Consider the following 27895-nt stretch of genomic DNA (forward strand, 5'->3'; position numbering starts at 1 on the left):
AGAGTGTGTAGCATTTCAGGGGATCTATTGGCAGAAATGGAATTTAATATTCATAACTATGTTTTCTTTAGTGTATAATCACCTGAAACTAAGAATGGTTATGTTTTTGTTACCTTAGAATGAGCCCTTCATATCTACATAAGGAGCAGGTCCTCTTCACAGTCTGCCATGTTGCTCCGCCATGTTTTCCCAGAACGGACAAACCAAACACTGACTCTAGCGAGAGCCTTTCACGTTTTTTACGTTACCTGAAGGCCACGTAGTTCTCTGACATGTGTGAAACTGTGGTAAGGTGAGCCTTAGAGTGCAAAACCGTGGTACCGACAGCCGCCATCTGATTTCCGTTGCTCCTAAAGTTGTATTATTATGGTAAGGATGGCCTCTGGGCGAGGCCAACAACGTTACCACGGTTTGAACTCGGCGGCTCACGTCAAAGAGTAAAGAAGCAAAGAGACGAAACTCTGGTGCGTTGCCGCCATTTTGGACTGAAAACGCTTATATATTTATAATATTTTATTGTTCGACACAGGCCTCTTCGGTAGAATACAAATAATTTTGTTTTACTTTTGTACGGTTCTTTTCAGGCGGATGTTTTACTGGCGTCCGGTAGTTGCTTTCAGTCAAAAATGGCAGAAGCGTAGCTTTGCTGCTGGGCGCTGATGTTGCAACGAAATGAACAATTGACTTTCACTTCTTGGCAATATAAGTTCTTTGGGTCACGTTACCGCAGTCTTGGAAAGGGAGGAGTGAGCGGAGGGGTACTCAGTTGGTTGCAATCTGCAACCACACCACTAGATGCCACCAAATCCTACCCATTGTACCTTTAACCCTCAAAGCAATAGCTCATCATTTTGGGAAATATGCTCATTCGCTCTCTTGCCGAGAGTTAAATGAGAAGATTGATGCCTGCATGCTAAATATGAAGCTACCTTTAACAGCGGGCTAGCTTAGCTTAGCATAAAGGGGGAAAAGCTAGCCTGGCTTTGTCCAAAGGTAACAAAATCAAAGTCTACCAGCACCTCTAAAGTTAGGATTCTGTTTCGGACAGAGCCAGTCTATCTGTTGTGACAGAAATACATGTATACATGTAATACACAAATACATATTGCTAAACTATGCTAATTGGCTGCTAGCGGTAGCCCTATATTTGATGGACAAACATTAGAATGGTATCAATCTTCTCATCTAACTCTCTGCAAGAAAGGGAATAAGCGTATTTCCCAAAAATGTCAAACTATTAACAAGTAGAACATAATGCTCGGCCATCACAATGACGGATATGCAGCATTCAACACAACCCTTTGAGTTGCATGCGCTGCAACGTGACTGAGAAGGCAAAGGCTTGTGTGGTTAGAGGGATGTGAATAGTCTGGTGTCAGCTGGAAGCAAGGTTTTCGCCATGGTGATTTAGCAGCAGACTCTAATCTGCCACCTTCCTAATCCACACTGCAAAGAGCTGTGATCATTTTTAAAACACAGCAGAATTGCGGGAGTGAGGGGGCGGCTTTGAGACACCCACGCACATCTACAACAGACACAAACATTTTTGCTTGATGCTCATGTCTTAGAAATTCAGATGCAATTCATTGCAGAAAATTAACAACTTCATAAATTACACCCCCTAAAGCACATAGCCTACATGTGGTTAACCGCATATGTGTGAGCGCATTGTGTACGTGTGTGTGTGTGTGCGCGTGTGTAATATGTAAGTGGCGTTTTTCAGAGACGTTATGAAGGAAGTGACAGGATTGATGGTGGAGTGGAGAGAGCAAGCACAACAGGAGACTGTCTACATGTGTATATCTTTTGGAGTTTACAGACAGTATAGGGGCTATAGAGGGATAGACAGAGGGAGAGGGATGATGATGGATCTGGCAGGGCTCATGAACGCCGCTGGGAGAAAACGCCTGTGGTTCAAAGACACTCTCGGCAAACTTAACAAAGAAAGATGGCACAGAGGGGGAGAACATGAAAGGAAACTACACAATCAGCTGTCACATAAACTTGGAGAAAACATCCCGGCCCTGCTGGCGGAATATACTGTATGCAGACTTTTGACTATTTTTACATAAATTCAGAGCAATGGACAGCAAGATAAACACGATACATAATAGCACTACTACTACTACTACTGCCATTTAATAATAATGTACTAACTTCAGGCACTATTGTAAATTCTCAAAACCTCACACTGTGTGTGAAAGTCTTTTTTTCACCCCTAACACACTTGCTAAAAAGACAATGCAACCTACGCTGGCAGACGATATACATCAACCCCCTAATTGTATCACATGCAACTTGACAACCAGAACATTTTCGCTGATTACTGATTAGTAATGATTTACTATCCAATAATAAAGTAATTAATGACTACTTATTGGCTATTTACTTAATACTTAGTATTATACTAATACTTAGTTATCGTTAGTAGTCTAAGTTAAAGTTGAGTGATTTGAAACCCAGATTCTGTCATGTCCATGTACTGCTGATGGACATTTGCAAAGCAAGAAGTGCTAGAAGAGGTATCCAGATCCTTCACTTAAGAGGGACTGTTTGTAAGAATCAGAAATGCTTGTTAACAGCGACACCTGTGGCCGTTAAGTCAACGAAAGTCAGTGTTGGGCTCGCGCTTGTGCTCGCTCTACATAGACATGAACGAGCTCTATCCAACAGTAACAAATTCCTAACTTTAGAGGTGCTGCCAGGTGTGTTTTGTTACCTTTGGACAGAAGCTGTTTCCGTCCGTTAACAATCTTTGTGCTAAACTCACGGTTTTGCATATTTACCGTATAGTACAAGGATGCCAAAATTGTATTTGAGTGCTGTACTTGAGTAAATGTACTGTGTTCCAACACTGAAAACAGCACATGCCGTGCACAAGAGAAGCTGTATTAGAGATCTTAATTCCAATCCATGAACACACGATGACAGCAGGAAGAAGCAACCAAAACAATGATACAGTGTTTGTTTTTGCAGTCAGCTGTGGTGTTCAGTTACTTGGTATTTTGTAACTGAAAGTCTTGTTTTTATATAATTGTAAAATACAAGGTAACACAGCTGTACTGTTTGTCAGTTCTGCTTGTGTTTTTACTACCACATTCTCTTCGGCATGGCAAAAATCCTTGCAGCTTGCAGAGTATTTTTTATTTATTTTTTTCTCGGGGCATCAAGTTAATAGGAATGGGCACGCACAACACATAACATGTGTCGGCCCACAGCGATCCAAGACAATGTCCCATTTTGCTCCCAGCTTGCTTTACGCAGTGACAGGACTGGAAGCAATTTGGGGTGCGTATCGAGAAACAGTTGAGGAGATGATAAACGACTTTATTGTTGGGTTTCGCGACTGTATCTGATACCAGTGCACATGTTCCTTTGAGTAATCAAGCCTATAGCATGGCAAAAATAATCTCGGTTTCCTGGACACTGGTGGCGGGCCAGATTGTCTGGTCCTGATAATGGTAATGGGAGTGATGGCAGCAGCGGCTAATCTACGCGGAGAAGGGGTCAGGACTCACTTATCTGGCCTGAGTGGAAAATAACGGCCCACTTAAAGGGCCAATCTGTGATTGCAGCATGACAACCCAGAAACACTATTGCCCCACTGCTGTCTTTGTTTACATAGCGACTTACTGGCTTTAAGGCATTTTTTTCACACTGAAATATATTTTTCCGAGCTTTTGATGTGAGACTTGAGGCGGCTCGAGGTTTGTTTATATTCGTAAACTTGTCAACACTTGAATAAAATGCATTTGTATTTTTAGTTACGACGGGTTAGGAAAGTTTCCAAAAGATTTACTTCATTCTACATGTCAAATTCTTCAAGAATAGATGTGAGCATAGTCAGCATTTACATGGCCAAATAAAAAAATAAAATGATTGTAGTCCATAAAACAGTTGTCTTAAGTACAAGGGAGGCCCGAGCCAAAGGCATGCCATCGCAGTCTGTGGTAAAGGGTGTTCCACCAAAGCATGCAAACTATGCGTCCTCGTATTTACTGCACAACACCTGCACAGTCTGAATGTTCGCAATACACTGTAGCATGTAAGCAAGAATGGTTGACATGGAAATGAAGAACTAAATTTAGCGCTCCGTTTGATCATCGCCTCGGGTCACGGATGACACTTTCAACCAACATGGCTAGATTCACAGAACAACATGAAGACAAGCCTCTGTTCTCCTGCTCTTCAAAGGAGAAAAAGGCGCAGTGCTGCAGACAACAAAATGTTCCATTAGGCAGGAAGCACATGACTAGATGTAGATGGGGACTGAATGGAAGGGTGGTGCTGCTGTAGGAATGCTGCTCTGGTTGCGGCCTGTACTCAGAGTGCTTATGTGCTTGAGAAATGTGCTTTGTCTTTATGAATTATGGTTTATGGTGTCTACTATCAATTGTGTCTCTAGCACGGTGGTTCCCAACCTTTTTTATCTGACTTATCCCAATCAGATGTACCCCTATCAGATGTACCCCTATCAGATGTACCCCTATCAAGTACCCCTGTTGTTCCAAATGTGTTCATTTCAATAGACTTTAAAGAGAATGTTAAGTAACATCACATAAAAGTGGATATCATACAATGGAATCGTCAGTGTTTAAAGGTGCTCTATACGACATCCAGAGCATTAATATAGCAGCAAACCACTATTTTGCTATGTAACCTGGGTAATCTGGGTTTATTTCACAACAATGACCACATTATCCCGCTTATTACACAACGACTTACTTAACAAATCAATAATTTGACACAAAAATGGTCCTCCAGAGTCTGTGATCAGAGCTGCGCCCATAGCAACGATCTGTTATACATAGCAACGGTCTGCTATAAAGAAATAACAGATCGTAGAACGCTGTGATTGACCATGGATGTATAAAGAGAACTGGATACAGTGTTGGAGGCGGGCTCCCGTTCATTCCTATGAGAGTTACTCAGTGGCGCATGAAGCCAAAAGGGTTCTGCTGCCGAGTGATAAAGTACCCGGATCATCTGGCGATCATCTGCATCCATTGGGTCCATAGCACCTCTAAATTGGTTTGGTCAAGTTTGCATTGGAACTTTCAACCATGTGTCTTACTTTTAACTATTTTATTTCTTCTAATGCATTTCTATGGCAACATATGGCTTTAATGTGTTACCTCCTACTGACCTGAAGCAGTGTGTGTCAGCCTAGTCAGCTTACTAGTTATTATTGTGACAATAAATTTACTAAAGATCACATTCTTCAATTTAATCATAATTTATTTATCTTGGTTGTTTTTTTTAAATTAGCTGAGCTACTCCACAATCTTTCCACAAACCAGCCTGGCAGCTGCTGAGGTATCCCTGGGGTAAAAGTTCCTCTGGTTGGGAATCACTGCTCTAGTAGACAAGAAATGAACTGGGCTGACTTTAAACTGGAAGCAGGAATTCATGTGCGCCGACTAAGTGTTGTTTAACCCTGTGGAATCAGTCTTTCTGGTCTGAATGCGGCGGGAGGCTAGAAGCAGGTCAGGAGGGGTCAGAGAGGACAGCGAGAGCTTCTTATGTGAGTTGGACACTTTTGAGGACCACTGCAAGGGGCACCGAGTCAGTTCATTGATATTCAAGGATTTGACCCGCTGACAACAGGGATGTCACCGAGGTTAAGACAGCCGTGCCTCTCCGTATTGTGCAGGGCCGAAAAGCCAGGGGGTCCCCCGGCCTCCCCTGCACCCCCTCGGCACGGTTGTCATGGTGAGCAAATCAGTCCGGCAGCACTATGTCACACTCATGTGGGCACATTCTCCCTTTCTTCCTCTCTTTCTTTTCTTTCTCTGACTTTCTATCGTGCTGCTTCGCCGAGGGGGCTGCCAAAGAGAGCTTTCTGTCCGCTCACAATGCCTGGGGTGTCATGGACATCCCCATACATATACAGTGCAAAGAAGAGCAAGGCTCTGAAAAAAATCCACGGGTTTCTCATCCCAAAACACATGGCAACAGACGTGTTTCCGCTCTGTTGTGGGATCTGAAAGGGCGTTTTTTTACATCCAAGGACATGTCGGGTCAGGTGGTGAACCCTCGCTGCAGGTCACCAAGTAACCGCCAATCATATATTTCATCCCACAGCTGGAGTTGCACCAGTTACAAGTGAGCTGGTGTCATGTGCATTATTACTTTGATAGTAAAATGATCACAAGTATAAAAGCTCAGTGATATGATCAAAAATCAATCAACAGAAATTCATTTGATTCTGCCGCAGAGCATACACTCTTCATAACCTTACTGTGTCTCCTAATGGAAAACAATTGACTGATGTCTGGCGCTGCGGTGTCTTGTTGTCACACAAATATGTTCCTAGAGCCAATGTCAAGGAGATTAGGCTGAAGGGGAAAATTGCAGCTGTATTTAACAGTAGAGCTGGTGAGTCGCTGCTCTCAGGTGATGGGGCATGTCTGTGCTTTACCCTACCTGAACCTGACGGCTGCTGTGGTTGGCACTGTAATTACAGAGGTTACAGGCATAAATCACAGAGTCAAACACAAACACACACTTGCAGCCTGTCTCTAAGGGTTCACATCCTTCCTGTGGCTGTGGCAGTCGGACTATAGTGGGTCCTTTACTGGTGCTGTGGGTTCCTGATTACAACACACTCCTTCATCCTGTACACATTAAAGCAGTAAGCACCACAGACCACAGGAAATAATGGCTGCGACTGCGGATCTATGCCGCTCTTCTTGTTTTCATCTCCCTCTGAAGGGGAAATTTTAGATTATCTACAAAATGTGTCACGACCAGCATCGTAGACATAGACCAGATCTAGCCCTGTTTTATTTGGGGAATAAACGTCTCGTGTTTTTGGCAGGAAGACGTCTTTAAGAGAGAAATACAGTACATGGTATGCTGTATACCAGTGTGGTATCATAAAATCTTACCCCGCTTTATAATTAATTCTGCATTTAGCTGCAATACCACATCAGTATGTTTTAATATAATTCTTTGCACATTTTAGCTTTTATTTTGAAGCTGGACAGAAGTGATGTGACAAGGAATTTTAAATATTTTAAATTGTTATGTACTTCTTGCCTGCCTTTGCTGGCTCATTGCAGCATATCTTGTTGTGTACCGCTATACCTGTTGATCAGTGGAATAGTGTGAAACCATTGGTAGGACTGTGTGTCGCATCACAACAGGGAGCTTTTAGCTGCATTCAAATAAGATCAGGCGCTGTAGTGAAAACACAAGTTTTTTTCATTCATTTTGAATGGGGGTGATGCGTTTGTGCTGCGGATGCCGAAAGGGGGTGGAAAAAAAACAAACCTGGAAAAGTAGAAACAGAATCAACTGTTGGAGAAACGCAACTCAACGTCACGTTGCGGTGGCCAATCACGTAACCGGCGATCCAGAGCTGAACAGCCCAACTAAGAGGGAACAAAAGACGTTAATCGTCGCCGTTAATGGGCTATTAAAGTGATTCTGCACAACCCTGCGGAGAATTGCCGCAACGCTTGGTCTCGTGTGAATTCAGCCTTAAAGCTGCAGTGGGTAGAAATGGAGCGAATATTATTAAAAAAAAGTTATTTTATAAAACGGTCACTATATCCTGACAGTAGTGCATGAGACAGGTAATCTGAAAAAAAGCATGTGCCTCTGTGTCCTCCGGTGCTCCTAATGGCATCTGCAAGATTTCACAGACCGGTGGAAAACAACCAATCACAGCCGATCTGGAGCCTGCAGTCTCTGAGCAGCTGTCAATCACTCGCGAACTCCGATCAAACGGTCAAACTAGGCAGCACTGATATGAAATACAAATACAAATCAATATTCTGTTACTGTGATGCCTATTTCTCGCATAAAATGTTGTCAGAAACATCTTGTAGTGTACTGTTTAACTGTAAAATGAGAAAGTTTGTGACCCGGCAGATGTTTTAAAGCTGAAAACAGAGCCATGAGGAGGTGCAGAAGTCTAGTTTTCTCTCAGAACACTTTTTCAAGAATTACAATATGCTGAAAGGTTATTATGGAATTTTTTGCCCAATGATGCCAAAAACATTCTGCCTACTGAAGCTTTAAGGTTTGGTCAGGTTTAGGCACAAAAACAACTCGGTTTAGGGAAACATTGTGGTTTTGGCTAAATTTACTACTTTGTAAAAGGTTAGGGGATCTTCGTCACCATGGTTACAACAATAACCATGTGGTGACGGTTTGGTAAAGCCTGCGGTTATAATTAAAAGAAACCCCACAGCATTAGGAAACGAGAAACAAACAGTCATCTCCTGTGTTAAAGTCCGACATTTTTCTACAAACCATCCACCCCCACCTCCTCCCTCTGGACTTTGTCGCTCTATAACAACGTGACACTACTTCCATCTTTGCTCCTGGCGGACAAGAGTCAGTATTTGTTGTCGTTTTGGGGGCATTTGCTGAAATGTTTGATGCTCTTTTTCCTCAGGAGGACAGTCTGCCTCGTGACAAGGAAATTGAAGTTCATGTGTTAAATCTGCGGAGCGCCCCTTTAAACTTAACAAAGCATAAAAGAACTGCACGAATAATGAATAAAGAAAATTCAAAATGTGTCACATATTACTAAAAAAAAAAAAACTTTTATTCATGTAAAGCTCACGGCTGTGGTGTATGAGCCTCAGTGTATTCACAATGGAAAAGACCTCTTCTGAATACATCCAATAAAAGCAGCAAAAAATGCTTGATCAGTCAAATGCAGCGCATTAAAAATAATGTTTAGAGGAAGTCTTTGATCTGGATCTCCTCATGCTCTCCATAGGGGAAAAGACTTTTCAAGATGTTTTTTAGAGAGGAAATCTTACAAGCTCTAAATATAATAGTGTAAAAGAAGCCTACTGTAGGTCATAAATTATTACTGGAGCATTTAAGAGAAGGAGCAGTCCGACCCGAATATACAGCATGAGTTGTTGTTGCTTGTAATATTTTAATTTGCCTGACATGAGATCTTTTTGATATTTACCATCAACAATAAACAAAATTAGGGCTGTCAAAGTTAACGTGATAATAATAAGCTACCGCAAATTTGTTTTGACGCCACTAAATTCTTTAAAGCATTAATGCAACTTGTGATTTTTAGGTTATAGCAGGTTCAGTTTTAAAGCTAGAGTGAAGACTGGCACCATATGAAACTAAGGAATTCATTGGTACCAACCATGTCACACTAGCTTGTTGCGAAGGAGGCTAAATAACGCTCCAAAATTTAATTTAAAACTAAATTTTGGTGAGGAAAAACTGGCATGGTCATTTTCAAAAGGGTCCGTTGACCTTTGACCTCAAGATATGTGAATGAAAATGGGTTCTATGGGTACCCACGAGTCTCCCCGTTACAGACATGCCCACTTTATGATAATCACATGCAGTTTGGGGCAAGTCATAGTCAAGTCAGCACACTGACACACTGACAGCTGTTGTTGCCTGTTGGGCTGCAGTTTGCCATGTTATGATTTGAGCATATTTTTATGCTAAATGCAGTACCTGTGAGGGTTTCTGGAGAATATTTGTCATTGTTTTGTGTTGTTAATTGATTTCCAATAATAAATATATACATGTATTTGCATAAGGCAAGCATATTTGCCCATAAGAGTATTAAATACTTGATAAATTTCCTTTTAAGGTACATTCTGAACAGATAAAAAATGAGATTAATTTGCAATTAATTGTGATCATTTATGGACAATCATGCGATTAATCACGATTAAATATTTGAATTGATTGACAGCCCTAAACAAAATACAATCAGCTGTTATCAGAGGACATCGAGAACGCCTGAAACAGGAGAAACAATCTTTTCTGATTAGCAGTCAGTCTCATCAAATCATCTATTATCTTTCTGTTCAACAAGCAATATGTATAGAGTGTCACCACAAAATCCACTGAATCATTTCATCCTCTGAGCTGTGGAACGGAGTGAAACGGGGCGTCTGCAGCCAGCCGAATTAGGACATATGGAAATGAACATATCTCTGCCGCGGCTGCAGTACGCTATATCCATATCAGACAAAGACGAAGGCACGGTACCCAAGGTCAACGCTTTCCATGTAAAGATAATGTTGCTGAGAAGACAATCAACACTTCTCGTTGCGTTTGGAGCCAAAGACCATAATAGGACTTCCACTGATCCATAAAATCATTACCAAGAAGCTTTTAACAGGTTCCAAGGACCGCGGCTTACTTTTTGAATAAAATATAAACAAGGGAAAATATCAAACCCATTAATCTTTCATTAAGCTTGCCGGATAAAAAAGAATCGCTTAAAGTATCATTCGTTACCATCACTGCGAGTGCAAAAGCCCCCTGCTAACATCAAAGGCTTCTCAAAGAAACAGAGCGGGAAGAGAGAGTCAGTTAGCTGAATTTGGCTGAGAACCAGCTTGTGGTTGGGTTTTAATTTCCACTGACTCATAATAGCACCGGGGAGGAAACGGGGACCTGCTCTATGAAGGGTTTTTGTGGCATCGGGGCCTTTTTTTTTTGAGCAAACACTCACATAAACAATGTTATTAAAAGAGACAGACTGGATGTTGACAAAAGGTTGAGGGCTCATCCTCATCTTGCATAAGTCTTTGTGTCACTGAAAGATCAGAGGCTTCTCATGGCCAAAGAATGGGGAGACTCCATTTCATGTACACACACACACACACACACACACTTGTGTAGCAGGAGGAGGGGTGGTTGGCATGTTTGTGAGGGCGATGTAGCCCTCTTTTTAGGAACAGACTTCTCCCGCTTCATGTGTTTGGGTGGGGCACGTTGGCGCTGCTGCTATTGTGCAACTCTTTGATGGAGGATCATAAAATAATTTTGAAAATTCATAAGCAGCATGTAGGAATTTATCTATTAAAACCAGGGCTGCATGGCTTAAGGCATGCCCCATATAGGCGGTCACCATATGGCGCAACCTCCCAGAATTTCTTTATTATTATTATTTTTTTTTTTAAATGTTGGTGGTAAATTGATCTATTTATGAAAATAAAAATCGTATTTATGTCTTAAAACCATTGTCTGATGTGTGTTGCGGTTTACGGGTTTACGAGGCTAAGGGTTAAACCTGGTTTATGGTCGCCGTAGTGATGCTGGCGCGAGGTGTGTGCACCAGAAAATGACTTCATCTCGGCTTTTGCGTGGTGCGCAAAGGCTCTGCAAGTTGTCGCGGCGCTTGGTCGTGCACCTCTGAATTTTTGTAACTGCGTTTTTCATTTCAACATGGATGCCTTCGAGGGAAGACCACAGGGACAGTCACATGTCATTAAATACTTGGAAAAAAAATAGACAACACACTGAGACAAGAAGAGGCTTTTTGCCGCAAGCTGTGAAAGAATGAGAGATTGTTTTGTAAAAGCTAAAAAAAAAAAAAAAAAAGGTCTCATGGAAGCACCGAGAGACGGGAAATCATTTTGATTTGGAGGTAAACGGCAGTAATAATTACAGTACACATATTCAATGTTTGGCAGTACGTCGGTGTTTACTACTTCTTTCCTTTAACACTGGCTGACTTCTTGCTTATCCACAGATTATTTTGTGTTACGCCTCCTGGCGTTTCGGAGCATATTGCAACAAACAATGCGTTGAGCATAAATGTCTCTGTGCATGCTCGTAGTGCGTGCCATCTGCAGAGGCCCGCACCACGGTGGCTCACGCGAGTATAAACAGAGCTTTACGGTTGTGGGGGGGTCGAACCCTTAACCTAACCTTAGAGCAGTGGGGAGCCTTTTGCCTAGGGCACCAAAATGGCTAGAGTCGGCCCTAATTAAAACATTTCATAGATGCTCCCACTGTTCCTGCAGAACTAGCTGTGGTGGTTCATGACACATTCAACATATATGTACTGTACTCCAGAGCTCATCATTGTAATTCAGATAGAAAGAAACACAATGATGCTCCTGTCTTTTGCATTGGCTCTCTTTGCTATCATCTGAAAGCGCAGGCAGTAATGCCAAGTAGGTTAATAACATGCAGTGGATTAAGGTTTTAGTATTAGCTCTGCACTGCTGCTATACTAAAGAACTGGGAATAAAATAAACCAACGTATTTCCCCGACCTGAATCCCCGTCAAAACACAGTGACACACTCATTTCTGTCTGCGGCGCACAAAGCGAGCGAAGACGCCTTCGAATGACTTCAGAAGGCCCGCTATATTACATGAGTTAGTCATGGCTCATACTGAATTAAACATGGGAAGAAGAGTTCCTTTTTATCTGCAGCCAAAGTGCTAAATCTGACCACAGCAACTGATGCTCGCCCACTTCAAATCCCCCCTTTGATAGTGAAAGCGTAGGAGCTTCAAATGCATCAGTTTGTCCTCATTTTTTTAATGGGTTTTAGTCTCAAACGCAGGTTGACGTTTGCAGCTGAAGACAAAATTATACAAAAGCACTGTTGTTCCCTGCAGGGCAGGCGTGTCACATTTACGTTTGGGTTGCTCTTTCATAATTCTGTGTTTCCTGCACAGGTAGATTTAATCACCCAACAGCAGGGTTTCCCTCCAAATCATCTCTGTTGTTAAGGTGAAATATTAATTACAGTGGACACGAGGAGAGTGATGTCCCACTGTTCTTTGGAGTTGGATGATAGTTAGATAATAATGCTCTGTTCAGCCCAGAGATGTCACAGACGTGTGTCTTGGTTGACTCATCTTTGCTGGTGTGGAGTTGTGATATTTTTGGACAAGCCAGGATGAAAGCCCGGGGTCCCGTGGCTAATGAGATACCGAGGCAGTGGGAATGATGGTTTTAATTACTGCCCAGGACTGGTCTTAAAGGGGGTGGTTGCTGAAGAGCATGCTGAGTGTCCTAGGTTGGGAGTTCAGACCGATGCCAGTCATGCTGTGCCTGGCTGCCTTTGATGCTCGCTCCCCCTCTGCTTTATTCCCACATTGTGCTTATTAGATTCTTTTGCTGCTGATGCTTCACTGCACCTTTGTTCAAGCCAACGCTTCGGACAAAGAGAGGCATAACCACTGAGATTTCAACTTCAAAACCCCCAGAAAGTTCCAGTGATGCAGAAGGCAACTTAATCTTTTGTGGAAATTAAATGTGCAGGTCTCCCATTGTGCGGTGGCTCTCTGGCACACAGAGGAGACTGATGGTGAGTTTGCTTGGTGCGATATGTATTGTTGAAGAATCTAAAAGGGTTCGTATCCAACTATAAACTACAACTAAAAATTGCTTCTGAAATGATGCAAACTGAACTGGGGGGAGGATTCCTCCCCGCTGTCCGCTCCCATTTCAGGGGAAGAGCTCGGCGGTAGATTCACAGGCATGGCTGCGAGTCCTCCGTCTCCTCGGCTGCTCCCAGCAGGAGGGTGTTGCTACGTGTCTGCTCTCTGTTCTCCTGCAGCCCAGCTGTGGACCAACCCTTGTTGACTTTTCGGAGATCACATGGCATCCTCGCTGTGGTCGGCTCCTGAGGGGGCTCTGCCTCTGCAGGACTCTGCTATGGTCAGCACCACCAGGGCCTCCTCCTCCTCCTCTTCTTCCTCCTGCTGCTGTCTTTACCCCCCGCCTCTCCGAGGAAAAGGTTGGGCTGGCTGTTGTTTGGACACACCATGCATATTTACAAGCACAACATTTTAAAAATGCTTTCATGCAACAGTCAAAATGTTGCCATTACTTCCTCTTTCAGCAAACTGACAAATGATTGTTTTAAAGCTTCAGTAGGCAGAATATTTTTGGCATCATTGGGCAAAAATGCCGTAATAACCTTTCAGCACATTGTAATTCAAGTGTTCTGAGAGAAAGCTATTCTTCTGAGCCCTCCTAGTGGCTCTGTTTTCAGGCTTTAGAAAATCTAGCCCGCGACAGAAGACTTTGACCAATCATAGATCATTTTAGAGAGAGAGCGTTCCTATTGGCTGTGCCCCAGCTGGTGGGCGGTGCTTGATATTTCTTCAACTGATCTCAACATGGTTGCCGGGTCACAAACTTTACAACACTACAAGATGTTTCTGAAAACATTTGAGGCGAGAAATAGGCATTACAGTAACAGAATATTGATTCATATTTGATCAGCGCTGCCTAGTTTGACCGTTTGTGAGTGATTGACAGCTGCTCAGAGACGGCAGGCTCCAGCTCGGCTCTGATTGGTTGTTTTCCTCCGGTCTGAAATCTTGCAGATGCCATCAGGAGCACCGGAGGACACAGATGCACATGATTTTTTTTCAGATACCTGTCTCATGCACTACTGTCAGGATATAGTGACCGTTTTATAGAAATAACTTATATTATTATATTATAACTAATATTTGCTGCATTTCTACCCACTGCAGCTTTAACTTTACTTTTTTAATTGTTTACTTTATACCTTTACTTTATTCTGTGGACAAATCTAATGGTATCAATTCTTATTCTACCCACATTTCCTGTATCTGTATACACAAACAATCTTCAAACAAGTCAAGGCCACCAGAGGTTTTTGTTATCAAATGAACAGGAAACTATATTTGCCAAATAAATGGAAGCTGAATGGGATGTGTCCTTGGCGCTCGGGCTTGCAGGAAGTGTAGATAAGGGGTTGAATCGTCTATGAGAAAAAGTGCTCTGTGTTTGGAGAGCTGTGGTGATGATAATGTGTGAATACTTATAGTAGCAAAGTGTGTGTGCTTTCTTGAAGGATTGTTTTTATAGCTGTCTGGTTTGCTAGAAAGTGTTACTGAAAGGCATGGATGAGAAAGTGTTATGGGTCATATGTGATGGGCAAAAACAGCAGCAGTGTTACTTAAGGTCAGCTGAAAATGAAACATAAATATTACCAAGGCTAATAATGCTGCAACTTAACGTTACTCAATACTGAGCTACCCCACTCACCACCCCGGGGCATCACAAAGAATTGTTCAGCGGAAGCAGTGGAACCATGAGTCAGGGTCAGGTAAGTGTCACATGGTAAAAGCTAAAACCAAAACAGCAAAGATCTCACTAAAAACATATGATTTAAAAGCCAAACTACTGTTTAAAACAGCGGTTTCACATACTTGCAGTAACACTTACACTACAACAGCATGCCAGGCAGAAGCAAGAGGGCTGAACAGCAGTGTTGCCAGATTTCACGAGAGAAACAAGCAACCATGTCTATAGAAACAAGCCCAAAAGAAGCAACTCTCCCCCTAAAAAAGCCCAAAACAAGCGAACTTACCTTCCTACCACAATATGAGAGAGAGAGGCGGCCACTTGATCACTTCATGTATGTATGTATGAATGAATATACTTTGGATGCATGCATTTCATTTCATTTCATTTCATTTTTACATACATTTTTAGCTTGTAACTTTGCATTTTTTTGTTGATTAAACTTAAAGAATTTGAACGTTTAATTGAATTTTTGCATTTCACCAGATCGGCATGATGTGCTCGTATATCACACTTACAAAAACGGCAAACTGCCTTTGAATTGTCCTCCACTTGTGGGCGAATCCAATCTTTAAGTCCACTCTCTTTTTCACAGTCGTTGTATTTTTTGCCATATTTCGCCCACTTAGTACCTGGCATTGTTAGCTAAACTCCATCAACCCCACGAAGATTTGTCTCACAACCACAGTGGCGGCAGTGCCAGTGAGAGACTGCAACAGGACAAACTAGACCAGTATAGAGGAGAGAGACAAGAGCCCAAATTAGCAACTACACTTTAAACAAGCCCCAAAAAAAACGTAACCCGCGACTACCAATATTTGTAAGCGACTTTTCATAAAAACAAAGTCGCTTATAAGAAGCAGACTTGGCAACTCTGCTTAACAGGCCCCAGGTGCCCCAGATATAACCTGGCCTGATTAGTGGGTTGGTGGAGGAGGAGTCAGGTAAGGGGCTGCGTTCAAAAACTGCACACACTATTAGGGGAACCAAAAAAATGCATAGTGATACTGAAAAAAATGTTTTCTTACCACATATTTATAATGGAGATAGAAACATGATTTTGCGATTTTTAGCGATGGAGCTCTTGTTGTCAAAATCACTGAGGTTCACCTCCGACAGCAGTCCTACATCAGAAGGAGGAGATAATTTCCAAGCAGATTCTGAATGAAAAAGGTCATAAGAGACGGTTTCATTGAAGTTTCTCCTACATTTATAGATGAAAACGTTTGTTGCCCTAAATAATTGATAAGCCATAATAAGTACTCTATCTACATTGAATACAAAACAAGACAACTGAATTAAGAGATAGCTTTTCTTGCAGCATGGACACCTAATGTGTGAATACGTGTTCCAACCATACAATACCTGCACTACCTGTCTGTTGATTCATGGGAAACCAAAGCATGTGGACTAACATTTTTTTTTAAATTTTTTTTTTTTAAGTAGAATAATAATCACCCTCCCCTCCCTTCCCACAATAGTTCTACATTGCATAGTACAACAAATCATCGTTTTACAACAATACAGCTGAGTGCACTTACATACATTGCAATGCCATACTTGTATATTCAAGCAAGCAGCAGTTTAACATCTGTCCTATCTCTAGCCCCATGTATTCTAGCTATAGATTGCTCCATGTACAGTATGTTCAGAAAATACATCAACCACTGTGTACAGGTGAGTGGACTAACATTTTTTTTTATTGAATAATACTGTACTTTTGAAATATAAAATATTATTAAAAGTGAAATTAAGTGAATACATCTGATACAGTCAACAGATGATAACTGACAAATCTCATTTTAGCTGCAGAGTCTCTTGTTGCCGCCATCTTCACCTCCAGTGCGACCAAGAAACATCATCTATCGCATTGATTAAAATTGAGTACATTGCACTATTTATTTACTATTTATCTGGACAGATTTTGTTGAATTTGTTGTTTTTAATCTCATCTCACTGTGTTCCTTTACGTGATAGAACGCTGCGATCACCGATACGTACATACTAGGGCTGTCAAAGTTAATGCAATAATAACGCGTTAACTCAAATTCTCTTAAGCGGGCTCAAAAATGTTAAAGGTTTTAAAGCCTGAGTGATGATGCTGGTATCATATGAAAGTAGAAAACCCTAAGGAATCCATCGGTACCAACCATGTAGCGAAGGAGGGTAAATAACGCTCCAAACTTGCGCAAAATTTTGGCTAGGAAAAACGGTCATGGCCATTTTCAAAGGGGTCCCTTGACCTCTGACCTTAAGATATGCGAATGTAAATGGGTTCTATGGGTACCCACAAGTCTCCCCTTTACAGACATGCACACTTTATGATAATCACATGCAGTTTGGGGCAAGTCATAATCAAGTCAGCGCACTGACACACTGACAGCTGTTGTTGTCTGTTGGGCTTCAGTTTGCCGTGTTATGATTTGAGCATATTTTATCATATCATATTTAGTGCTTATTCTTTGATTAATTCCAATAAAATATTTGACTTTTTTTGCAAGAGCATCTCTGCCTCACCAGTAACGAATCTGTGTGCCTTTTCCATTTTATTCAAGGTGTTGTTTCGTATTTCCTGGGGTGCAAGTCCCCAGGTGGCGTTGTCGACTAGTCTACTTCCAACTTCCTGTCCCCACCACTCTTGCCACAAATAGAGCACCAGTTTGTTTTAGATTCAACACACTGTTTGACTGCTTATTCTGCACGGGCTTAGAAACCCATGGTGCAAGTGTTTGTGTGTGTGATGCAGTCGGTGCCTGCGTCTTTTTAAGGGGGAGCACAGTGATGCAGAGCAGATTAGGTTCCACGGCAGGCAAGCGAATAATCTAATTTTGCTAACCCGCTTACTGATATCATGGCACCGTAGATCCTTATTATCCAGAATCCCCTCTTGTTCTGCTTTTGCAATCAGGAGCTCGAGCTTAATGGGACCACTGTGATTTTTGTCGAAACCGAAGCTTTGATCCTGTTTTGTTTTGAACGTTTGACACAGGAAGTGAATGCTATAAATATCATAATACAGATGACAGGGATGGTGATGGTGGCATCCTCGGTTTGTGGTGATAATAAAGAAATGAATGAAGGGAGTGTGTTTTTTTGTGAAAGTGCAGCCAGTTTGATATACTAACCGTGTTGCATGTTTCCTTTCATCAGCTTTGGGGCCGTAGTATCTCACAGAGCGTGATTAGCGTACGCGTGGAATCCACACTGCTAGGGGGTTGCAGCTTGAAGCCTGAAGCGCGTTCATCAACGTCCCTGGCAGGGTGCACCTTCCTCAGACCCACACCGCTCGACTCGCAGCCCCACACACTGGCCACGTTTTCCTCTTTTTTCTTTCATTCTGACTCTTTTTTTCAACGGCCTTTGTTGTTTTTTAAGAGATTTTTTTTATTTTACCAAAGCTTTTACAGTACTGGATGTCAGGTTCATATTGTTATGCATTTGACAACATCCTGTGTCGTATTGCATCTGTAACTGTTCATATGCTCATAGACACATACACCCGAGTGGATTTCTGTGTTTTACGTGGCTCTCAGTGTGACTTACTTCCCCTTTTTTACCACACAATCCGGCTTGATGACTCTAATGCCCCTTTCCCCTCCCAGGCCGGTCCATCAGGTGTGAATCTGTAATCACTCTTAGATCTCAGACATGAAAGACCTGCGTACTTCTTCCTAAAAATGCCCTCTGAGGTGCTGAAGTTCAGCTTCAAATGGTAGAATATGGAGAAGAGAAGAAAAGGTTGGTAGAGAAATAACAGCTTGTGATCAGGTACCTTTTAAAAGGAGTGCATATAGGAGGATTTTTTGGGGGGGGGGATTTTGTAAAAGTATTCTCAACACTTGCATATCTGAATCGTTTTTCATTATAGTCACAAGTTAAACTTCACAGGAAAGAAGATGACAACTTCATAAACCTTCTTAGTCTTCTTAGTAGACATCATCATAAATGTGTCTCAATACTTCATTCAACATTCAATACTTTTAGGAAAAATCATGGCCATAGTTTATTTTCATTCATACCCTCAGTCTGAATCCATTTAGGCCTTATTTACATGCCCCCTTAAGGCTGATTTATTCAGCATTTATATAGTAAAAGGTGTTTTACCCACTAAGTGTTTAAACCTGACATCATGTAAAAGTACCATATCATCATAGAGTTTGTTTTATAATGTTGAACTGGACGTTATACAGTGTAGGCTACTATATACAGTAGGCTACTGGAAGTCAAAGTGTCATGTTGGGTGAATATTCTTACTAGTATTGTGGTTCACACTGAGCTATGACTTCAAAGCTCAACTGGATATTTGTCAGTTTGTTGCTGATTTATAAAACATCAACAGTATCAGAGCCCTGAGTTTCATCAGAGACTCAGTGAAGTAGGTTTTGGAGTCTGTATAGATACTGTGCGGGCTTTGCTGACATCTAGTGGTCACAGTTGAGATTGTACTTTAAAAAAAAATCCACACACAACAGCACTGGACTTAAAAAAAGTAGTCCATAGCCTTTTCTGATTAATTATTATAGTAATATCGGTAACAGAAATGCACTAAAGTAGATGAATGTTCAGAGAATAAATGTCACAACTTGATCTGTGAGAGTTAAAGCAAGCCGGTCCTGAAATGAGAAATATTTCAAAGATTACATATCATTATTGTCTTCACTTACAACTTATTTACCAATGTAAGTTGATGTTGGCTTTTGTCTTTTTGAGTACAGAAAAATATGTAAGCAAAGTTTTGTGAGTCTCGTGGTGATTTGTAGCGATGGCTGTCCTCCATGTTGGGGAGTAAAAGTTGGCTAAAATGTCACATTTTGGTGAGTAATAAGGTTCATATGGGTCAACAGCTTGGTACTGTTATTTATGACGGAGTATTAGGGCCACATTGAGGGAAAAAAACAAATCTGAGATTTCAAGAATAAAGTCATAATATTAAGAGAATAAAGATATTATCAGAATAAAGTCATAAGTTTACGAGAAAAAGTCGTAATATTATGAGAATAAAGTCAAAAGTTTAAGGGAAAAAGTCATAAATTTACGAGAAAAAGTCGTAATATGAGAATAAAGTCAGAGGTTTACGAGAAAAAAGTCTGAATATTATGAGAATAAAGTCATACATTTACAAGAAAAAAGTCGTAATATAAGAACAAAGTCATAAGCTTAAGAGAAAAAAGTCGTAGTATTATGAGAATAAAGTCATAATATTATAAAGTAGTAATTTTACGTGTTATTTTAGAGCGGAAATAGAGCAGCCTGTGTGAAAATGAGGAACGTGGAGCATCTTGTGAAGTTATACTTTAGCATAGGTTTCACAAATAACAAAATACTTAATCTTTTTGCAGCACCACATTATCATAAGTATCAGGACCATGAAAAGATTGTGCAAGAAACTGCGTTTATTCCGAAGAAAAAAACACAAGAACCTGGAGGAAACTGACTCTTTTGTGGAGGAGGAAATTATTTTTTTTCTCGTAAATGTATGACTTTATTCTCGTAATATTAGTATGTAGTATGTAGTACATATTATAATTTGACTTTATTCTTATTAAATTACAACATTTTTCTTGTAATATTATGACTTTATTCTCAAAATCTGTTTTTTTCCCCTCAATGTGGCCATAATACTCCGTCGTAGTTATTGCTGTTACGAATGGTTCTAATAAACATTTGTTTGTGTGGTACGTCATTTCATTTTAAGTTAAATCACACATGCAAACATTACAAAATATCAAATTTATTTAGATTTCTTTTTTTTTTAGAAAAGATTGCACATGCACACCCACACAATAATTTGTAACCATCAATATAGGCTGATAATTCTTATCATAAAGCTAGCACACAATTGCAGACTTTTAAACGATATGGTCTTCAAGACACCATGGGGAAAGCTTGCACTGTTTGATTATAAAGTTAAATGTACAAAAAAGGCAGTTTGAAAATCAAGTATAAACATTTAAAAACAATTTTACAAATGGACAAAGTACAAAAAGAGCAACAGTCACTCAAAAATGAACAGAAGCAATGTCTGAAGACATGGTCCATAAATAGGAACAGGTGTACATCAGTTTACCGCAGGTCAACATGGCTGTTCGGCCGAGAATTGTACAGAAAGTATTACAGAATGTTTTGCATACATTCTTTTTTGGCAGTTTCAGTTCAACTCTTTGTGTGTAGAAAAAATAGGCTCGATTTTTCAGATACATGAGGATGAAATGGAAAACAAGAATGGTGTGAGGAAATAAAGGTGGACTGTTTCATTTCACGCACAAAGACGGGACATCTGCACAATCCTTTTGGGCAGCTTTGAAAATACATTGGCTTTCAATTCATCATACATTCACTACTCTACATTAAGGTGTAGATATATATATAGATATTGATATACAGTACTTGTATCCTGCACCAACCTAACTCGGGACACACTGAACAGGCATCGATGACAGATTGGCTTGAATAAACAGATCTAATAGATTTTGGGGTGGAGGGGCAGCGTAGAGGTAGCCTTGTGTCTCGCCGTCAACTACTGTGACCTTTAGTCTTCTAGTGAAGCCCAAAAGTGTTGCATGTTATGAATCAAATGCAGTACAATAACTGGACTTGCTGATGCTATATCACTTATATTTGTTCTGTTTACGTAACATGGTTTCCTTTGTAGAGTAGTCATTGTTTTAAATCAGATGTGCATCAGTGTGGCATCAAAAACAGTGAACTCAAATTAAAAAAAAAAGTCCCTTCATTCACTCCTCAAAAATTAGTACGCCCTTTTTCATTATCTATCTTCTAAGACAAAAAAAATATTTTCTTTTTTTGGGCTGGACTATAGATGATAGACTGTCAACAACAGGAGTCTTGGACGGCTATATGTAATATCTCTGGAAATCAAGACAGTCACACAATACCCTGCACGTCACAAGTCAGGATCTGCAAACAGATTTTTATGAAGTAGCAACAATAAAATGAATAGTAGGGCATGGAAGTGCACTACTGCTCTACTGGGCAAAGTACTAACCGTTGTGCGATTATAAGGCAAATACATGGAGGTTGGATCGACTATGCATTTCCATTCAGGCTGATTTTAATGCAGAGACCCTGTAGTAGGTACAGTATGTGCTTGTTTTAGTAGGTGTCTGACATGTTTGTGAGGGGGGGGAACACTTGCCTCTATCACAGAGACAAGGAGTTAATTCTGCTGATTTGTCACAGTATAGGCTACTGTGCAGCCGTTAAAGAACTGCATGCTCCAGGTCCTATCACATTGCATGCACTCTCATGGGGGTCAGGAGGGAATGTGCTGAAGTAAAGCATGCAAACCTCTCGTACAGTTTACTGTACGTGACTGGCTGTTTTGAACAAGTCCATCTTTGGATTGAAAAATGGACTCTCAATGTTTAATTGATCCCTCAGTGTTTGAATGACATTCTGATGTCCGTACAGAGACACTGGTCAGACTCGTAATGGCGGCAGCGTATTAAGTGCCATCGGATTTGACCAGGTGCAAAATGGAGAATGCCCCGGGGCCCTGTCTCTGTCTACAGCAAAACATCAGTCAGAGACTTGGAGGTAAGATACTCAATACTCGGCCGACACCACGACGTCTCGGGATCATAATATGAAATGCGTTATTGAAAATATGTAGTTGATACTGTTAACAAAATACAAATATCCTAGTATACAACAGATGTACAAGAATAAAGCATTTGCTAAGCTCACAAATGCCACCTGTCCACTGTGTTCCATTTTTTTTTGTAACACTACAAGGAGTCGAGAAGTTATTTTACAGCGCCAAGTCTTTGCAATAGTGTCTTCCCTTTGGAGAGCAGTCCCTTTTTCTTTTTGGAAGAGGAGTACATGTCCAGTGGGGCCCTGATGGGACTGCCGGGCCCCACGGTGGCCGGGCCGGAGCCAGGGATGCGTGGACGCACTGTGGGAGAGCCTGCTCTTCTGGGCGGACCCGATTTTTCCAGCGGAACCTAATGGGAGACCCGTAAGGGACAGTTGAGGGTGTTAAAAAGCCAGCCGTCTCTCACACCTCAGTCACTACTCCCCTCCTCCTCTTAAGTCCTTTCTGTCTCTTGGGGGCCACCATAGCTCTGAAGTCTATAGATATATACACTCCCTCCATCCCCCTCCCACTGTCACGTAGAAACAGTGGTTGTTTTTTTTATGAAGCTGCTAGGGATAAGCTACAACAACACAGAATTTTAAGCAATGACATTGACTAACTTCCACATCAATGTAAGGTGACACAACAATCCCCAACAATGGATATCAAGGGGCAGGGCAGTTCCTCTCACATCAACAGATACATTTGCATTTTGGGACAGGTGGGACAATATATCACATTCACTTTCCTTCCCCCTTAAATATATATATATATATATAGAGATATTTACTGATACAACTGGGTTACAGAGAACTACTAGTCACTATTCCTTTTCTGTAATCATGAGCTAAAAGGCTCTTTTAAATTGCACTTTGGGAAGACAGATGGTCAAAGATTCCATTTATGTGATATCTGTATTTAACTATAGAATATGTGTGTTAAACACCAGAACATGTGACATATCAAAATCATTCTGCTTTGTTTAGCATTTCATTATACTGAGTTTAAAGTGAGACGGTGTAACTTTTGAGAAAAATACATAATGACGGAGGAAAAAGATTAGACTGTTGGGAATATCAACATTTTCCTCCGAAAAACAATGTATGACTAAAATTAGAATATATTAACTAATTATGCACTGAAAAATTAACTTCATGGCTTCCGCCATTTCTGGCAACGTCAACAAACACGTCACAACTCGTGAATTCGGAGCTTTCACAAAACTTTCCACTTCAGAGGTTGTGAATACCACAAGAGGGTTCATATGGACTTTTCTCGTGAACGCGGTAAACACGAGCCCATTTGAAGGCAGCTAAAATCTCATAATCGTCATTCGTAGAAGCCGCTCAGCAAAAGTCCCATAGTCTCACTTTAAACCAATATCTATCACTGTAGTTGGCAATCTAATTGATAGTTCATCTTCAAAATGAGCACTGATTTGAAAACCAAAACGCTAACTGATTTGATACAAATTGAATGAAAGATTTTTATGTTTCTCTTTGGGTTTTTTGCATAGAATTTTCTGGTTTTCTTTCTAGGATGCAGCATGCCACACTGCACTGAGAGTAGTGTAAATGTTAGTACCATTAATCAACAGTTAATTTAACTGAACGTTTTTGAAGGTACAGTAATTGTACAACAATGGCCTTTTAGCTTACCATGAGTTACAGCAGGAGACTTATTGCAGGAGACGAACATTGTCATGTACAACACTCAGAGAAACAACTGAAGATACCATACTTCTTGTCTAATGCATTGGCTGGGGTCACAATCTCCTACCAACAAACAGTACTGAGTGTTTTGGTGGAACAAAGAGGAAACTACCTAAAGGCATAGCAGCACTAAAGGAATGTCATATATAAAGTATACATGTTGCATACCAGAAGCTAAGGGTACCCATGTCAGCTGCATTAGACGAGGGGAGCGTAATCGTGGTATCCTCAGTTGCTCACTTACGTGACGGAAACAGAGCCTTTAAGGTGTGAAATGAACACTCTTCTTCTGTTTTGCCAAGCGGGTGAGGAAAAGAAATAAAAAAATATATATGGTGATGGCATTTCAATAGTTTGCAATATGACAAAATGGCAAATTAGAACACAAGGAAAGAAATATCTGATGACACCTATTTATATTTCAACAATTGCATTATTTGTTAAACACAAAAATAACATCACATATTTACAGTTAGTAAATAGTTACTTCTGAAATTATTCTCTGATGGCAACATAGGCTAAGTGACCCTTTGCGTGCTACTTTACAAGAAAGCAATATACAAAACAAGGCGTTCAGGAGCAGATACAAAAGTTGTACTACACTAGACTTAATCTTTATATAAAATGTTCAAGGATTCATGCATCTGGACTATAGAACATGCTGCGCTACAGACTACATAGTTCATCTTTCAGTACAACAAAACTATTTTACTCTATTAGAAATTATTTGAGATCAAACACAGAATATATTCATAAAGCATCTGTTAGAATGCTAAATATGCATGTGCAAAAAAGTGTTAACTGCTGTTTTTTCAAGACATGACAACATGTAAAAAGTCACAGGAGCGTCCCACCCACCCCCCTCCCCATTTTACTCTCATTGAGAATGCTTTATGAATACAGTAGATCCATGTATTATACAATGCACAACTTCCCCCCTTTCACAGCAGTAAACATGAAAAATAAAAGTACCTCTGTCAAGTATTAGTCTTAAAGTTTTATTTTTTTCATAGATCTTAGACATCTATTTATTTACAGTGTTAATGCTCCAAAGTCAGAAATCCCATTGTACTTCAATGAGACACGCACACACACACATACACGCACGCACACACACACACACGCACGCACAGACACGGTACTAAAGGAGATAGAGGGAACTGAAAGGAGTAAATGGATGACAGAGGGCTAGTACTGCGAAGGAGCATGTACCCTTTTGGTCTTTATCCGTGCAGGAGTGTCCTGGGGGTATCGAGATGGTGAGTCAGTGAGAAAAACCTCTACATCATCAGGCACTTCTTCTAGAAAGTTGGAAGGAACAAGTCCCTTGTGTCCATTGAGCTCGCCCTGAGGAGTACACAAGGACAGTGAGACCTCTGCTGTATTTGACTTTAGGTGTTACCCCACAGTTTAACAGTTTCTCCCCATACTTTGAGGAGGTGCATAGAAAATGTCAAATTAAAGCGGTGATAGAGTTGAGAGATGGGAGGAACTGCTGACGCGAGAAGTCTTCATGTACACAAGCTTGTACGGTCGGCTTTTTAATCAAAGAACCAGATATTTTCCAATGCAGTTGATGCTAGTGCTCCAACCGTGAGTCACATAACATTGTCTATGGGAAAAATTAATACTTCCAGAACCAGGGGCGCCCGAAATAACTCCTCCCGCTTCCTAACTCTACTGACCATTTGCTTCCTGGATAGTTTCACAATATATTAAAGGGGACCTATTATGCTTTTTTGCTTTCCTTCAATGGGTTATATCATTTTTGGTGCATAAGTTACAAAGCCCAAAGTCCACGCCAAAGGGAGCTACTCTCCCACAGAAACACTGCTCCTGAACTGCCTGAAACGACTCGCTTGAAATCCTGCCTTTTCTTCCGTGACGTGGTGATGTCACCAAGTGACACATTTGCAAAACGGCTAATTTGGCACGTCCTCAAACAAAGCTAGTTAATGCGGAGATGGAGCGGAACCCAAAGAGTTTGGTGACCAATCACAACAGAGGGCCAGCTGACCAATCAGAGCAGACTGGGCTTTTTAACATTCAACAGCGTTTTTTCATGTAAACATGTTCTAATAAAAACCCAAAACACAAGTATGCACCTGGAAATAAGCATAATATGTCCTCTTTTAAAAATTTTTTTTTTTTTTTTTAAATCATTTATATAGGTTTAAGTTATTGCCACAAGTTTAAATTAGTTCTAATTTGTTTCTGATATCCAATGAAGTGGCAAAAACTCCAGTCAGGGGCGTGAATCAGAGCTTTGCCATTGCAAAAAAATGCTATTACCTACGCCTTTGTCTTTTTATCTATGAACTATATTCTTTCTTGAAACCTCTTAAGACCCACACAGGTGTTTTCAGTTATTATGGCTGTTATACCTCTGCTCAGGGTGAAAGTGGGCCGGAGCTTTTTTGGTTATGTATTAGGTCACTAATCTTCATCTACCAACAAGAATAATAAAGGTGTAATTTGTCCCGCCCTAACAGACTCAGGAATCTGTCAATCAATTACTGTCTATACACGCCCACACAGCCCTGAGCAGAGCTCTAATCAGCCAGAAATAATCAACTGAAAAAACCTGTGTGGGTGTTCAGAGGCTTTAAGCATTTGCTCCTCTTTTATACAGATGATTCAACAGGGAGAATTTCATGCATTACCCAAGCCCTGGAAGTGCTTAAACTTTTTTGTCGAAACAGAAAATGAACAACACTTTTACTGTACCTTAAATGAGTCCTCCCACTTCACAACGCTATGTTTGCACAGATGTGTTTTATGTAAAACTGTACCTACTGTAGTACATCTATAAGGATGTATTGAGCACTAAATAGTCAGGGGAAAAGAACAGAAACAGATGCTCAACAGACGTGGAAATAGAAGCGTTTAGCACTCACATAGTAAAAGCCATCTTCATCTATTTCACCAAAAACTGTGATGACGTCACCGGCACAGAAAGTCAGTTCAGCCTGCCAAAGAAGAAAGAGCCTTGAGATACGTTTGGCTTGTTGTACTTCTCTTGTTGTTTACAGCAGTAGAAGACTTTCTAAAACATCAAATGTACTGGGGTTTGATGAGTTTGAAATGCTGTGCTTCCTTCTCCAAATTAATGTGATGCATCTTGTCAATTCAGTCTCGGCGGACGGACTGTTGCAACTGTAAATGCATCAAATGTTGGAACTTTGAAGACAGGATTGCAACACACTGGGCACATCTGTCCTACGGGATTTTTTTTTCGAGAACAGACAAACCAAACATAGCGTATGTACAGTATGTAGGAGACAGGTCGACACAAAGGACCAAACCAAGGAGGGGAGATGCTGGCTCAGGCGATGCATGAGGGGCTGTATTCATGACCACCAGGGACAGAGGGCCGCGGCCCGTCATCTGAAGCCCACCTCCTCGTTTGCACTCCAACAAACGGGGGAGTAAACACACACAGAGCAGACAGTACCGTACCCTCCTCACCCTCACTCACCTCTTCATTCAGTCTGTTGCCCTCATACTGTGTCGGTGGCAGTGCCAATAGAAAGGTGAGAGTAAGTGAACGGGGGGGGGGGGGGGGCAAAAAAAAACAGCACGGGAAAGTAATTCAATCCTCTAGCTCACACAATGCTAACTCCTCATTCAACCTCGCCTGTGTACATATTGCCCTGAATCGCACTTAAAGGAATAGTTTGACATCATCTTGCCAAGAGTTAGATAAGAAGATTGATACCACTCGTATGAAGCTAGGAGATGGTTAGCTTAGCTTGACATAAAGG

The 27895-nt window shown here is 41.0% G+C and overlaps 1 protein-coding gene across 24 annotated transcripts in view; it reads right to left on the reverse strand.

The window, feature by feature from the left end:
* Positions 1-20569: 20569 nt before the first annotated feature.
* rimbp2b (RIMS binding protein 2b) overlaps positions 20570-27895 on the reverse strand; it is an 88285-nt gene continuing 80959 nt past the window's right edge. For 11 of the 24 annotated variants that reach the window (XM_074638663.1, XM_074638648.1, XM_074638656.1 and 8 more), the window contains 4 exons: positions 27610-27636; positions 27029-27100; positions 25344-25478; positions 20570-22786 (listed from right to left, as the gene is read on the reverse strand). In XM_074638663.1, coding sequence (XP_074494764.1) covers positions 22586-22786; positions 25344-25478; positions 27029-27100; positions 27610-27636 — 435 coding nt within the window. In that variant the 3' untranslated portion in view covers positions 20570-22585. Of the gene's footprint in view, positions 22787-23458; positions 24421-25343; positions 25479-27028; positions 27101-27609; positions 27637-27895 lie in introns of those variants that run through there. The other 13 variants (XM_074638668.1, XM_074638671.1, XM_074638659.1 and 10 more) reach the window with 6 other exon arrangements.

This window comes from Sebastes fasciatus, chromosome 6 (assembly GCF_043250625.1).
Source record: "Sebastes fasciatus isolate fSebFas1 chromosome 6, fSebFas1.pri, whole genome shotgun sequence".
Classification (NCBI taxonomy): Eukaryota; Metazoa; Chordata; class Actinopteri; order Perciformes; family Sebastidae; genus Sebastes; species Sebastes fasciatus.